The 16,804-nt window shown below is 37.7% G+C and overlaps 1 protein-coding gene across 1 annotated transcript in view; it reads right to left on the reverse strand.

The window, feature by feature from the left end:
• The window catches only part of UTRN (utrophin), a 341,520-nt gene that overhangs the window by 246,032 nt on the left and 78,684 nt on the right, over window positions 1–16,804 (reverse strand). Inside the window, exons 8-18 of the mRNA XM_066546847.1 lie at window positions 15,244–15,359; window positions 14,097–14,260; window positions 13,283–13,486; window positions 12,107–12,288; window positions 11,256–11,406; window positions 9,744–9,863; window positions 8,878–8,979; window positions 5,888–5,995; window positions 5,167–5,346; window positions 3,730–3,896; window positions 1,331–1,454 (exon numbers count right to left, since the gene is read on the reverse strand). Of these exons, the coding sequence (XP_066402944.1) occupies window positions 1,331–1,454; window positions 3,730–3,896; window positions 5,167–5,346; window positions 5,888–5,995; window positions 8,878–8,979; window positions 9,744–9,863; window positions 11,256–11,406; window positions 12,107–12,288; window positions 13,283–13,486; window positions 14,097–14,260; window positions 15,244–15,359 (1,618 nt within the window). The remainder of the gene's footprint in view (window positions 1–1,330; window positions 1,455–3,729; window positions 3,897–5,166; window positions 5,347–5,887; window positions 5,996–8,877; window positions 8,980–9,743; window positions 9,864–11,255; window positions 11,407–12,106; window positions 12,289–13,282; window positions 13,487–14,096; window positions 14,261–15,243; window positions 15,360–16,804) is intronic.

Here is a 16,804-nt window from a genome sequence, read left to right on the forward strand (position 1 = left end):
CCAACAGACCTGTTCCCTAGAAGTCCAAACAGCAAGAACTACAGCACATCAGTAATCCACTTTGATAAGCTCTAGTGCTTTACTCTCACAAAGATTTGGAGAGGGACATTCTCCATGATTACCAAGATTTTTAAAGGAAAAAGCTCCTCCCACAAGTTATGCATATTGGTGAATATCCTTTTGTGAGTCAATCGGTAGAATACATCCACAGAGGAAAGACGAGCTCCTTGGCCACAAAACCACAACTTCAATATCCTCTGTGATTACAACACAGTATCTCCAAACTAAAATCCTTTTGAACCTAATGTCAAAGGTCATTACTCTGGTTTAGGCTTCCTACAGTACATTCAGAAGCACGCACTTATTTGCACAGCTGGGAAGAACAAACTCTGTCCTATCCACTTACAGTCCAGTCATTTAAAAACAGTGCTGTTCATGGGAACCTGGTGTTCATCACAGGACCTCTTTTTTAAAGAGCTATAAACATTCTTAAAGATCTATAAATAAAATATTGGGATAGTTGTTTTGGTTTTTATTTCCAACAGTACTGCCATTCCAAACATTCCTACTGGCACCATTTTCCCCAAGAGCACTATGGAGGAGCCTCTTTATAGAGATTTTTAAATATTGTTTTTGATTTCAAAAGCAGATTCAGGTCTGTTAAAGCTCCAGCAAGTCTTCATTAACAAAGAATGCTCAAGAACCAGAAAAAGGCAAGAATACATTCCTGACAAGGAATAGAAAATAAAATGGTTATTTCACAGCTCCCACAAGATTCTATAAAATTATATAGTCTGCCTTGCAGGTCAGCAATACTGTACACAAGCTGTAACAATCAGGTTTTCTCCAAAATTAATAGAGCAAACAACATGTCCAAGCATTATAACAACAAACCACTTTGGACCCTGGGTGGTACAGTGTTTGAGGAGTGTCACAGCATGATTCAAGGGGTCTCTGAGCCCCCCACTGGCCTATCTCTACCAAAATTATATAAGTGGCATCAATCAAGGCCATTTCCAACTGTGAAACATTAAACCAAAATATGCTACTTGATGTAAAAGATAATAATCCTGAAGACAGACATTTTTCAGACCTCCAAGGGAGACATCAGTAATTTATGTTTTTAAAATTTCCTGTGGATTATACAACACCACCAGCAAAAAATGTGTCCAGCTGGTCAGAGATTTCCATGTATGCTCAGTTCTGAACCTATTTAACTGAGGGACTTAATCCCCTCAAAGCATGCGGATCAGCTCACACCTCCAGCTGACAGCCAGCTTAGATACAAAGTAGAGTATTCACTGAAACATGCTCTATCTCCCCATTTTACCTTCAGTTTTTCTTTCATGCTTGAAGTCTCTCTCATCTTCTTATATTCTTTGATGTCTGTGGCCTGAATGGCAGATTTTGATTTTGAAATCCAGTTCAAGAACTCAGTACTTTCAGCATCAAACCTAGTTTAAAAGGTCAGACAGTGGTTTGTTTTTTGGTTTCAGTCACTCTGTCTTAAAAATAAAAGTCTTAAAGTTCAGCACATTATTCAATCCCAAACCAGCAAGGCTTTACACAAAATTCATGCTCCTCATATTACTACTCACAGGAAGTAGAGACAGACTTTTAAAAGCCTACTATAATAAAAATTATACCCACAGTATCAGCTTTCAGGAACAAATTGAGAATCATTGTGCAATTTATTTTACACATAGCTTCACACAAATTATAACCATATCTTTTAATATGTTACAAAACAGATTTCTCAATGCCAAGTATTTTGAAAGTAATAACTAGACCTCAGGAACAAAACAAATAAGAATTGCAGTTCTAAGTTTCAAACAACGCTATTTTGTCTGAAGGAAAAGCGAACAGTGGCAGTGACAGCTGACAAACATTTTTGCACACTTAGCTGACAAAGATTAACTTATATCTTACTAGTTTTGTCTACAGTGCACACACATCTATTCTAACAACTTTCTTACCCTCATGACCTCTAAACTACAACGTACCACCACCAAAAAAAAGACCCAATCAACTCCCAAATTAACCAGTACTGTACAGAACTTGAGAGATGGACAGATACACTGTACAGACCACAAGTCAGGTTGTATAAGAATTACATTACTTAACAAATCCTAACATGGAATAACAGCACCCCAATAAATCCAATTGTCAATCCAAGTTTCCATGGGGAAACTGGCAAAATTCCACTTACTGGTCATTTGTTGGTTTCAAAAGAAGTAAATGGAAACACACAAAAGCATCAGAAACTTTATGATCTATATTTACTACCCCTGGTTTTAATACAGTTTCAACTCTAGGAAAACAGATGACAGATAAATCACTTTTGCTTTCAAAATCTATAATAGTTTCTACAACTCAGGAGACACAGAAAGGACAGATGGCTGCTGACTACTTAACTGCCTTTTACATTACCACCCCTACCAGAGCTCAAAAGGTCTGACCAGAGTCCTCAAGAGGGTTTGGGCAGGGTTTTACCCCTTCAAACCTCCATTCCTCCTCCAGAAAAAAAATTAATTAAAAAACTCTTCTTCATTGTGCAAACACACAGTGACTCCCTAGTCTTGATGCAGCCTCTATTTTATCTCTGAATGATCTGACAAAGATTTAAACCAGTGATACTTCAAGGAAATACTCATTTCCTCAGCCAAGCACAAAAAGCAAAATGTTGAGCACATAGCATTTAATTTCCTAATTTATATTGAAACAATTCCTTCCTTGCTATTTAATAACAAGAATTCAACACAAGTTATAAAACACTGTTTGGCTTAAGAGGAGAGAAGGTTCCAGGAAAACTTGATAGCAGCCTTCCAATACCTAAAGGGGGAGGCTACAAGAAAAATGGAGAGGGACTCAAAGGGAAGTGTATTGATAGGACGAAGAGTAACTTTTAAAGTGAAAGAGAATATATTTAGATCACATATAAAAAAGAAATTCTTCAGTATGAGGGTGGTGAGATACTGGAACAGGCTGCCCAGAGAAGCTGTGGATGCTCCATCCCTTGAAGCCTAGCACACCAGACTAGATAAGGCTCCAAACAACGTCCATTAGTGGAAGGTGTCCCTGTCCATAGCAGGGAGGATGGAATGAGATGATCTTTGAGGTCCCTTCCAGCCCAAATGATTCTATGAGTCTATATATGCAAATGAGCACCACCCACCCCAGAAATACTTGTCAAAGGAGACATCAGTGCAATATTCTTATTACTAAACACAAGAGAAATGGAAAATGTTTCTGGGCATCTTTTTTGTGTGGTTTCTCCCATTTGCCCATATGTTTTATGAAAATTAGAAATAAATAATAATCAAAAGGCTTGACGCTTTCACACCATCTCTCTAGCAAAGATGAGAAGATGTTTTGCTTAAAGGAAGTAAATATAAATCTGTCTTTTCAGCAAAGGAGCTGAGGTACAAAGGACTGAAGACCTGCCTCTATGAGAAACAAAACATCTCTGTTTTCCTTTGAAATTAATGGAAGCTACAGGTTTTCTGCTGCTCCGAAAACAAGGCTGTACATAACATTCCATTCCCATTCAAAGAATCACAGAATTATTAGGGTTGGAAGGGATGACTGGAGATAACCTAGACAAGCCCCCAAGCCCAACCTCACTCTGCAACTTCATTATTGCTCACTTGCATAAAAAAAGGATCAAAAGTCAAGACAGTCTCTGTAGTATCCAATGAGCAAGGGAAAATTGCAGTGACATGTACTTACTTTTTCTTTGCTTCACTGTCCCCTGGAATTTGCCTTTTCTTTGGGAGTGGTGGTGGGGGCAATTCCTGTCTGGACTGTTTAACCACTACCTGTTCCTTCAATGGTGTTTCTGCAGCAGTCTTCTGTGAAACCTGTGACATTCCTATGCTTCCTACAGCTTGAGTTACCTATACAAAATAATTTAGGGCAAGGATTATGTGCCATTTTTACACAAACTGAGTTGCTTTTTCTTATTTTCTTTTATTCTGTCATAAAACCCTGTTCATTCACTCCCACAAATGACCACATTGAGCTGTCATGAAGCACATTTATCATATTTACACTCCAGAGAAAAAGATCACGGCTCTCATTTTACAGATGGGAACCAAGCATCACAATTCTCAGTTCAACTAGAATCGTGCCAGTCCAAGTGAACTAAAATTAACAAAAGAATTAACAAAATATGTATTTTCTTTTATCATTTCTTCACAAAAAGAACAAAGGTACTTGGAGTTTATTACTAGCAATTCTACATTTTGTACTCTTACTCTATAAAACAAAGCCTAGATCTCATGAAGAGCTGATACACAGTGAATTTGTCCTAGCTCACTCAAGTCAATAGAAACCTCCCATGCTCTTTATCAGGTTATAAGGTAAGTCCCTGGAGACTCAACCTGTAAGTTCCAAGTACGTGCTTGATATTTAAGGGGAGTGAAAGGACAGAGACAGAAACTGGCATTCTCTAGTGCTTTGACTCAAACACAAGAACAAATTAAAACCACATGGCTGAAATGAGCCCCTACCCAGACTGCACAACTCATTCACTATACATTAAATGGATCATGAATTGGTGCCATGGTTTTTACCATAACAACATATTAATATCACCAGAAAAAGCACATATGAGTTATAAAGCTGTCAAATAAAACCTTCGCAGAATCCAGTAGGAGTTCTGTCTAAGTAAAAACATTACCAAGCACTCAAAACACTAAAATAAACATTGAACAATCCAGCTTGGCTATCATCATCACATGTCAAACAAACAACTACTCTATTTTCAACAGATGAGAAATCATACTCACAGAGCATAAATACTTGTATGACTCCCATTTATTTATCTATTCTGGGGTTTGGGTTCTGCCTTTGTTTTCTTTTAGCATCAGATTTAAATCCAGTCCCAGGACTCTTAAAATGTTTAAAGGCATTTGCATTGACTGATAATACATGGCAAGCCTGCTTTACTCATCAGAAAAATGAAGCTTAATCTGTGTGAGAAAGGAGTAATAGTACTGGTCAGGTTAACAACTTGGGCTTTTGGAGACCAAAAATGCAGGCAGCTTTGTCAGCCCCATGTGAAAAAGCACTCACCTACCTCTCTAGCCTGATACCTGGCCAATTTTGCTTACACAGTGAAGTTTGCATACAAAAAGCTAAAAAGTAATAAAGCCTTGTAAATACCTGGTTAGAGTAATCCTCTAGCTTCTGAACCAAACAGTCCCACCTCTGAGTTAGCTCTTCTTGATCCTGATCAATTCTACTGGATGCTTTGCCATTCCCAAGGATTTGGGCCACATCCTGACCTAGTTCATTCAGCTGGTCTAGTGTTTGTCGTTTCATACCTAAGTCCTCTTTTAAAATCTGTTGTTAAAAGAAAAGATTAAAATAGAACATCAATTATTCTACTTCCCCTAAGCTTTAATTCCATGGCTAAAAGGCAAAGGGGATTGAAAGGGTGCTGACAGGAAGAAAAATGTACTACCTGAGCCAGATGAACAGTTCTTTTGTGTAAAAAAGCACTAACAGACACTCTTTTTCAAGAACACATCCTTTAACCATCTCCTAGAGGAACCAGCAGCATCTCTTCAGTAACAGTTACAAATGATTAGTTCAGGTACAAGCTGCTCCAATGAAATAAGGGAAAATCCATACCACAAAGCTATACCTTGGAAAGCACAGCTGACTGGTGGCCTGCAATAACATCCAAACCTCTCAAAAATCTGGGATAGCTGTTTCAGAGTTTGGCACACCAACAAAGAACAGCCATGGAGTAAATAGTACCTATGTTTTAAATTCAAGTGCAAGAATCTGCATTCATAGCTCCTACTAGGGTCAAACTAGCGATTTGCCACTCATCTAGGCTATGAGATTTGATGGGATAGGGCAGGATATCAATACTCACTGCTAGTTTTCGAACATTCACACTCAGGTCTGTTTGATCTTTAAAGTTGCTTGTCTGGACCTTACTCAAAGCCTCTTCTTTCTCTGTTAACCAAGCTTTCAATAAGCACTGCAGATCATAAGAAAAATAACACAAGAAAATACCAAGATTGTCAAACAGCTATTGACAATTGCTTCTTTAAAATCTTTGCATTCAAAGCATAGTTCTGCAGTCTTTATATGCTGGAATTTCAATTGACTTTAACAAAAATAGTACAGAAAAGAGTACAAAACTATCAGATTAGGGAAGCAAGTAATACTTCCAGCAAAACAATTTCAACAAAACCATTTCTCAATATATCAGAGTACATCTCCCCCCAAGTTATTTATATAGCAAACAGATATCCACCATAAAGCTAACATAGGATTTATAAATCATAATAGAATATATCAAAATGGCATGCATGTATTCTTTTGTTTTCCACCCTTCTTCCTCTGTGACTCACATGCTGTTACAAACATTTTCTCACAGAAGTGATACCACTGGTAATTCATATTCCTTTTAGTCGAGACAGTTTATCAGAGACTCAGATACTAATTAGTGACCTCCCTGTTTATGATACTTACTTTCAATTGCAAAACAACTTCAGCAAATCCTATTTCAGTAACTACTGGAAACTGGAGTGATCTGCTCTAAATAGACCTAACTTAGGGACCTTTAGTTTTTTCCTTTTCTTTTGCTGCAAGACCTGCCCTGGGTCTCACTTCTCTTCAGTCACAGAGCACTGTTGTAGTAACACCAGCAATAACTGGCATCAAGTACCAGGAAGGATTTTATGGACTCCACATTTTGTTCCCACATAATGCTGCTGCTGGACAGCAACCTCCATGGACAAGAATGCCCACCTCTCTATCAACTTCAGCTGCCCAGCCATTGGTGCACTGCTGTTCCTCTCTGTTTAAAAATAAATGACATAGCAAGACAGACCTTTTTGTTCTTTGAACAACACACTTTACAACAGCCACCAGGTTCCCCATCCTAGCTGTATATTTTTGGCATTGTCCCAGAACTTACTATAGCAACTTTGGGCCACAGAGCTAAGGCAATTTACATTTCCAACATAAACCAATATGCAAAATCTACAGACAGAAAACATGATGGTGGTTGAAATGCCATAAGGCTGTGAGAAAAAAAATTATAACACCACACACTGTCTGGAAAAATCATGCTGGCATCCCAGCCAACATATTTTATGCGTAAGAGGAGCTCAAAAACCCTTCATGCGTTAGCTAATTTCTGCTAAATCAGCAGTCAAAGATAACTCTCCCTAGAAAACTGAAACATAATTACCACAGTGCTAAGAAGTCTCTGGCACTGATTGAGGAATTTGTTTCCTGAATGGTAAGGATTGCGTTAACTTGAAAATGTGGTGTACAAGAGCTTTCTAGGCAGCCACAAAAAGGCTGATGCATCACTGTTGCTCATCTCTCTGTGTGGTTGGACAAAATGGAAAATGCTTGTTAGAAAGTGTTTTAGTTACTTTTGTGTTATGAAAGTGTTTGTATTTAATTTTTAAGTAGTTTCAGACTGTAATTTTTGTAAGTCACTTGATCATTATTGTGCATTTGTAATTCAAGCCCACTAGTAATAAATTAATTGTTCAGGTGAACAATGAGTACAAAAGGCTCATCTAAACCAGCTAAAACAAACTTCCATTTCCTCTTTATTTGCTATCTGACATTCTACATTAAGCACACTGATTGCTTCACTTTTACAGAGCAACATAGCTACACACAAATTAAAATAAGCTGAGTTCAAATGTTCAACTCCAACAGAACATGGCACTTCTAACAGTTTGGTAACAGTCAAAGAGCAGTCCCCAAGCAAATGTAAGAGTGGAAAAGGATGTTGACATGATGACAGAGTCATCAAAACTAAGAGCACTTGAAGTCCAAATCTTGAACATATACAGCAAGGATTGTGGGGGAATCCTTTTTTTTCCAATTCCAAGTTACCATGCCCAAGAGTTCCCAGAAAACATTAGCACACAATTTTCTGGATACACATACACAGATGACAAGGCATTATTTTAAGGAAACCTATATAAACAGATACTTGACATGGGATGAACCAGAATCTTAACCTTGGGTCCGTATTAACAACAAGGTCACATGAGCTACAAATCAGGGTATCAATATACTACAAACAGATATGGGAGAGGTAAGGGAGAAACACACAAGGAGCCCCAAAGAATGCAGATAAAACATCATTGTCAAAGAAACCAGGCTGCAGCTGATACCAGTAGATATACCAGCACTGTTCTACTTCTTTCAAATGTCTAAACAATCTCTGAGAACTGCCTTGTTTAAACAATAGCTTACAGTGATAAATATCATGTTTAAGAAAAAAACAATTTCAGTAAAACCTTCAAAGAAAAAACATAAAATATTTTCATCTGAGAAATGAAACAACCTCTAGTTCTAGGCATACAAACAGCATATGTAGCTGTGTCACCATATTTTTAATGCCATCAGTTACTTGTGTTTGAGCAGTATTTTTTATGTAAAATACATTATATCAAAGCAAGAAAACACTTCAGCATTGCACAGTTGTGTACATGTGTTCATGCTCGAAGTACATATACGTTAATTGGGAAGATTTCTGTAATTACAAAACCACCCGAGGAAATGAAAAATGGCAATGAATTTTCTAAGTATCGCTGATATTCTCACTTCTTGACCATTTTACAAGATACCTTGGAAATTACTTTACAAGGAGTATATAAACTATAAACTTCTATTCTTAAACTTTGGAAAAATACTTCTATTGCACTTCAGAACTACTCCTGTCCTCAAAGAACACAGGGAACCCAAACAATAACAAATTCTAGGCTTTCAAGGTTTTTTCCCATGAAAAGAAATCAATCCTAGTAAGAGCTTTGATTCTTTTTCAGTTTGTTTTTTCCCTTCCACAATCAACCAGTCACTCTGAAAAGCTGAACAGCTACTCACCTGTTCTTCCAGCAGCTCCTGCCATAAAAGCTGAATTTCTTGCAGCTTGACCCGCCGATCCTCAGTCCAACGACAAACTGCTGTCCACCGCTCACCCAGCCTCTACAAAAGCACAAAACACTCAGAAATGATCACAAACCTTACAAAGAAACTCCAAAACCAGATAGTCAAAAGTGTGATTTCTGCTTCACAGTAACTCCTTTCTACATTTTATGTACTTCCCTGTCCATTATTTATATTGCTGTATTGCACAGAGATGGAGATTAACACTTTCAAAAACATTGACATATGGCCTGAACTCTGATTTTGCTCAAGTCTTTGAGCTATTTGATTGACATAAAAATGAATGAACAAAGTAGCACAAATTTTGTTTGAAAAAAATCTGTCTCATGTACTCATTGTACTTCAGGTTATAGTCCTAAGTGACAGGAAAACACTTCATATGATATTCCCTAGATAAATTGTGTTCATGTCTTCCAAGTATTTCTCCTATGAGATTTTAACTTTCTTAGGAAAACAACTTACATGAAATAAGAGTTGTACTATGAATCTTCCCATTTAATGAAACTGCTGAAAGGATATACTACCAAATAACTCAAGTCATTGGGAATGCAAACAGCTTGACTAATCAGTAATAGAGCTTGAAAGTCACCAAAGCACTTTTGCAGGTTTTAGCTTGAGCTGATTTAATAATTCTTTAAGTCATTATTGCTCCTAAAGGAAATGTTATTTTAAATTACTTTCTAAGATAAATTGTCTTTAAACACAAAAATGTTGATTAACAAATGTTAATTAATGTTGATTTGATACAAATTTTTCAAGTGCCTAATAATACAGTTTTAAAAAAAAAGGCTCTAAGATTTTACCTGCAATTGTTCCTCCAGAATAGCTGTTGCACTTTCCCCACTGCTTTCATCAACAATGACCACCATGTGTGTTAGAGAGTTGACCTTCACCTGTTCTGCCTCTAGGTCACTCTGCAGGCTCTACAAGAACAATTCAGAGGTTACCAATTTTGAATGCATTTAGTAATCTGCTATTTTGGCCACAGTTACTACCACAGTAGCTGTGGCTAAAGAACTTTGGTATTTCAGATTCAACAGCTAAGCACAGATTTTACCACTGGCAATCACTGCACAGTTTAAAATCTGTAAGCAAAAGGCTGCTAGAAAAGAACCCAAACCCATTCTGTTAAAATGCTGTAAAAGATGGAGTGCTTTCAGTTGGATGCCCCATACTTGACTAGGAGAATCACATGACAACTGCAATGACTTTCCATATGTTTGATGTTATACATAGGAGAGCTTAAGTGTTTCTACACATGGCTGCTACTGTTAATAAGCAAGCAACATAGGGCATCATTAAGAACACTCATTTTTCAAGAGTTGACAATATAACTTCAAAAGTATCAACAGTGCAATAACTGACCATGATGCTCCTAAGATAATAGTTGAAAACTGCAGAAAACATACAGCTCAGATTAGTTTAAGGCAATCTGTAGATTTAAATATTCATACAACTTCTAAAATAACAGATTCAATGGTTAAAGCCTACTACAAAATATCTCTGTAAGATCAACACACCTTTACAGTGTAAATGTCACTTTTTATACCAGCATATCCTAACCATGAAACACATGCCTCAAACTCTCCAGACTTTGAAAACAAAGGACAGGAAACTACACAGACTAAAAATACTCCAGTGTTCTTGTTCTGTGAGGTATGTCCCATGCTGGGGAGAAGGTCAAACCTCAGTACTGAGCATGAAAACTAAAGCTGCACCACAACAAATATCAAAAGGACTTCTTTCCCCTTCACAAAAACATCGCAAGGTAGAAAGGCTGGATTTGCACCCAAAAACTCAACGGAGAGAAAAAACACTTCCAAAATACTGCACACATGAGAAAGCAGTGTCTAAGCCCTCCCTTAGGATGTGATCCCTGCAAAAGCAGGGACTGGAATTGGTGACTTGGAAGGCCCTGATGATTTTGACTCCCACATTATTTTAATGTGCAGGTCTCAATCAGGCTTTAGTAATGCCTGCCAGTAATTAAAGTCTGCCCACAGTCCCTTTCGTACTGTTCCTCACATCAACAGTTTACCAGGAGAGGCCCTATTCTCTCCACAAAGTAAGGGTAACAATTTTCCCAACAGGTTTCATTTCCTGCATGAAGCAAATAGAACAGCTCCTGCTAGACAGCAGTGCTTGGGTGTTAAGTTAAAGCTTCTAATTCCTTTCTACAACATCATCCTTTTCCAAATACCAAATACAGCCATATATGACTCTTGACAATCAAGTTTCTCAGTCAAGGAATCTACCAACATACACATCTTTCAAATACTTCTCCTATACATACTACATAACAGCAAAAGGTTTACCTTATGTTCTTCCAGCTGTTTTTGAAGTGACTCCAAATCTTCTGCTAGGAGCTGAGATTCCATCTTCTGAATGCGCTCCTCTGTGACTGTCAGCCAGTCAGACAGCTGCTGCAGCTGCTGCTTCTGGAGCTCCATCAGCATGTCGTGCAGGCTGCAGGGGGAAGCAGAGTTACTTCAGACACTAAGTAACTCTGCTTGTGTCTAGAGGAACTAAATTCTAGTTCATATAGGAAAGAAGCAAGGCCATACATAAAGCTGTTACCTGTCACCAAATAAAATTTTCACCATTTAGCTAAGGAACACAGATAAGTATTCTTGTTTCTTTCTCAAAAAATGTTCATTAATTATGCAATTTATATCAGAGATTGTTTCTTCCAATGTGCTGCTAATAAAGCCACTGCTGAAAGTCACAACAAACACAGTTTCACCATTGATGTCCAGCTCTTACCTTGGTAACCCATATGTAGGGAAAAATTCTTCTAAAAGCTTTTTAATTATGTAAATAACCCATAGATATCCACATCCACTATATGCTTTATTGAGAAACTTAAATGTGTTTCTCATATTGTTTCAGTAGTTTATGCAACAACTGCATTTAAATACCATATAATTAGTCTGGCACATCTACATAATAATTCACAGAATACTTTACGCAATGACCAAAAAAAAAAAAAACCACCACATTTCTTTTGTTTCACCCTAAAGTATGAAGGAGGATTTTGTGTCAAAAACTGAAATGTTTAATTCTAAAAAGAGTCTTACAAAGAGATGCAAACCAAATTCTCCAATACACAGCAAGCACCAGAGGTCAGTCCTGAACCTCTAGAAGCAGCTGTGTGTCATGAACTCACCGGGACTGCCTGTCCATGCTCTCCACCCTGAGTTCCTCCCAGCGGGAGTTCAGCAGCAGCATTTGCTCCTGGATCTCAAACTCTTCTTCAGGTGATAGATTTCCCTGGGCCACCAATTGGTTTCCAGCCTGCAGAACATTGCCCACACTGCTCTGGTGTGCAGTCAGTTCCATCATAAAACCCTGGAAATGGTACAAGCAGACATGACTGTGAGGTCCTATCAGAGTTTATGACTTGGTAAATATCCTAAAAACCTATAATGTTTGAATCCGTGCTCTAGAAGGAGCTGGAAACATCACATGAATGACCATGGCAGACCCATTCCTTTCCTTAACACAAGATTTCCCATGCACTACAAAAACTCTGGATCCAGTAAAACAGAGAAAAAAAAGCTGACCACCTCAATGAATGCTCTGTTGGGGAGAAGAAAGCCTTCAAGCAAAAACACCAAAAATATAAAACAGGAATTTACCTATGGCCAACAGAACATAAAACAACATCTGAAATATATTGTAGGAAAGCAATTAGAACCCTATGAGTTAGCAACATATATTTACTGTAAATCCAGAATATCTCTTCTTTTGCTTCATGGCTTTAAAACTGTAGCACAAGGAAAAAATTCCTCCTATTGATCAGCATTCAAACTCTATATTCGATTTTATATAGTAAGCTGGCATGGGAAAAAACTAAAATATCTAACATGCCAATCACCTTCTAGCAACATCAGGACATTTTTTCAGATTTAGAAAAAGTCAAACCAAAATTTGTAAAAAACAATAATTTGGAAGCATCAACACATGTTTCTGAAACAAACTATCCTAACCATCACAGGAGGACCACTGAATAAATTGACATCATTGTCAATTCCAGCATTACCCTTATTTAACAGCAAGTGGCATAAGGCTGACCAGGTTTTTTTTTAATTGCCAGCAGGGAAGTACACCTCCATCTGAGATCAAACTGCCTTTGTATTATGCACACCTGTAAACCAGTCACCAAAGGCTGATTTAAAAAAAATTACATTAAGGTTTCAAAGCATGCTTCAATCTAGGTTCTTCTAAAAAGAAGAATTTCACCTTGAATAAAGGCTAGGAAATGGAAGCGCTGCAGCTTATTTACACACACAAAAAAAAAGAAGCCAAGCCACAACAAGAAGAATTTATAAGAGAAGCTTACTTCATGGGTGGAAAATTGTTCTTTGACTTCCTCAACATCACCAGATATTTCCTCCTGTTCCCGAAATGCATCCTCAGCTGACAGCAACCACGTAAGAACTTCTTCCAGAGCAACTTGGTAGCTATCCAAGTCCATATCCACCTCTGTCACTGTGCTGGGAGTCTCTGCTCTAGAACTGTCCTGGTCTTCTTCAAGTGCCACAGTCTAGGCAGCCAAGAGAAAAGAGATGTCTTAGAAGTGCACAGAAGATGCCCTCCCAAATGGTATCAAAAACAGAACAACTAAGATCTCTTTCAAGCTTTCATAAAATGTTTAAAAAAATTGTTGGATAAATTTTAATGAGAAAGGCCTAAGTCACTATATTAAAATTCAAGTTCATTAGTAAAGAACCTGAATAGAAAGTACAACTTTAATCTTGCTCTGTCAACAGTGAATCTCAAAACCAACCAAAACCTCATCACTACCAGTAACCACCACAAAATCCATGGAAAATTCAGTTAAAGACTGTGGACTACCCTCTTTAGCTGATCAAGATGTATGAAACAGAGAAGCAAAAAAAAAAAACCAACCAAAAGGCAGCATAATACAAATGGAACTTTATATCTCAATACACAAGATTTTTGTACATGTTTCAGAAAAGAAAAAGGAAAGCAGAAAGACTGAAGTTAATGACAAAGAAGTTGCTATGATTTTTTGTATTTTCCCAGTAGTGTTGCCCAGGACAGAAGGTATAATCCACAGAAACTGACAATCATGAAGATGAGCTAAAATGACAGCTCCAAAAAATAAAGGCTGGCTTTGATGAGAAACACACCTGCTGCACGCTGAATTCTCCATCCTCACATTCCTGCTTGTATCTCCTTGGAAGGGTTTCCACCTCCCGAATGTCTTCCATTGTAACTTGCTTAGGAAGGACCTCAAACAAAGAAGTCAAATACATAATAATGGACTTTTTGTCTGGAAGCTGTACAGCAACATCTGCATCAAAAAGATAAAACATGGGGAAAATTTTTTAAATCATTAGATAGAACACAGGTAACAATTCACATATCGTCCTGTCAAACAGCCTTTCATAAACTTTTAACTTAGAGACCAGTCAGGATACACATTGAAAGTACCATGAAGGAGGAAAAAAAAAGAAAAAATAAATTTTCTACATTTGGAAGTGAATCCACATTAAAAGTCTTGATCTTTTTGAAGTAAGAACCTAGACATGAAGTTGCTAAGGAATAAAATCCATTTGGGGAAAATTATTCTGAAGCATCTCCCAGGCAGAAATGTATCAAGGACAGTATCCTACATACAAACATTTCCACTTAGGCTCTATCCCCCTTCCCATTGCCAGTCAGGTGATTTTCTCATTTTCCACACTGGAAAGAGTTTCACTGAGCCAGGTTGACTTCTCTTGGGTTATGAACAGTACCCATTCAGTGAATTTTTTTTTTTCATAAGAAGGTGGTGCTTGTCTCACAGAATGAACCTTTGGAGGCTCACTTAAAGCAAAGCAACAGGTCAGTATTTTTAAAAGGAGCCATAAAGGTTTCCTGGTAGGCATTCCTAGGCAGCTACTGCTACTCAGTGTGTGTGTAAAGAACAATAAATTCTGAGCTCAAACTGCCCCATTCTACTGCACTACTGCACCTGAAAAGAACACACCCTTGCAGCACAGCTCATACCTAAAAGGAAACAAAGTCAGCATACCAACTTCACCTTCCTTACACAGTCCCTGGATGGAAAGCCAACCCAAACCTTAATATTCAAAACACCAAAGCCTACACATGTACATCTGTACTCTTACCCTAACAAATGGCATTTGCTTAAATCCAAATTTTAAAGTTTGAAATTAAATAGCACTGCACAAAGCTGATAGAATTGTTATTCATACTTAGTGTCAATAGAAGAAATTTCTTTTACGAGAGCTCAAAAAAAGCTTCTAGTCAAGTAAAATAACTGTATCCCACCTTCAGGATCCAATAGTTTCTCTATTCCTAAATGGTTCTTGGCTATGTTGAAAGCATTTTCCAGTCTCTCAACTGGAGACATCTTTGTAACTTTATCCCAGCTGAACAGCTCAGGTCTAAAAGTGAAAGAAAAACAAGAATGAAAGCAAATTTATACATAAGAAAAGCCCATACCATGCAGAATATCAAGTTAGGCATATAATAGCTACCCAAATAATATGTTCATACACATATATACCAAATACCAACATAAGTGCATGTACACAAATGCAAAACAAAAAGCACAATTCTCACTTATTAGTGACAATCTCATGACCACAAATTAATTGACTGCATGCTCACACAACATCCATTTTCCATTCCACGTCCTAAACAAAGTCATTGACTGAAACATGAGATCAAATACCACTAGCAAGAACACATAAGCTTTGTTTAAAATTTATGCCAGAATCAGTTTTCCTCAGCTGTTTCTTTTACAGCACTACTATTACTACACATTTTCTGCATCAAGCACTGCTGGGTAATCAAGAGTCACTCTGTTCCTGGAAAACCTCATTCCAAAATTGTGATGTGGCTCAGTGACCACCCCAGGCCATCACAGCCAGGAGAAACAGCAGTCTCCACCCCACGGTCTTGTTTCCCTCATAACAAACAACAAACAACAGCCTACAAGAAAACATCCCATCACAAGTGCTCATGAGGCCTAGTGCAAACCAGGCCAAGGAGCTGGTCAATTTGCAGTGTCAGCAGCCTTCATCTAAGATCAGTTTTAACCCAAGGGCATCTCCAGTCCAGCTGTGCATCCAAAACATGCTGGTGGGTCTCAAGGGGAAAGAGCAGAGCACACAACAGGAAGCAGAGGGAGCAAACAGGGCCCATTCCTAGCAGTGCCTACACCTGTGGGGCATGATCAGCCAAGTGCTGCAGCAGCATAGCTGCAGAGCCATTTAAACACCTTCTATTCTCCTGCAACTGTGGCTTCTCATCAAGACACTGCTATCGATTCTGTACTTTATAACTTGGGGAGGAAGAGATGGGCTTGTCTTTAATTCTTTTACTATTTGATTCAGTTGTAAATTGACTTAGAGTATGGTTTATAATCTGTCAAGTCATTACATTTGTGAAACAGGAAGTCCCTAAGCCAATAGAGCCTAAAAAGCAAAAAGCCAGAAGAAAGCAGGGTGAGCAGGAGCAAAGATATGCATAGAAACTCATGGAATACTGTACATCTATGCAAAAGCAGCAAGGAGAACCACAGATTCATGTAAATCTTTAGTAGATACTGACTTTGAAAACAAAATAATAGATCACAACTAGGTACTTACCTAAGAGTAAGAAAATCAAACCAAAAAGCAGAATTCAATTCAAAGAGGAGCTAAGCTAATATTAGTAAATGAAAGAGAGCAGTAAACGGCTACTAAAATTATATGAGGTAATAAGTTACTTACATGCTGTAAGTGTTACAAAGTTATTAGATATTGTAGCCAAGAGGTAGTACAACTAACAATTGCTGATAGATACATAATGGGAAAAGATATTAAATATCTAATTGGAATCCAAG

Source organism: Molothrus aeneus, chromosome 3, assembly GCF_037042795.1.
Source record: "Molothrus aeneus isolate 106 chromosome 3, BPBGC_Maene_1.0, whole genome shotgun sequence".
NCBI lineage: Eukaryota > Metazoa > Chordata > Aves > Passeriformes > Icteridae > Molothrus > Molothrus aeneus.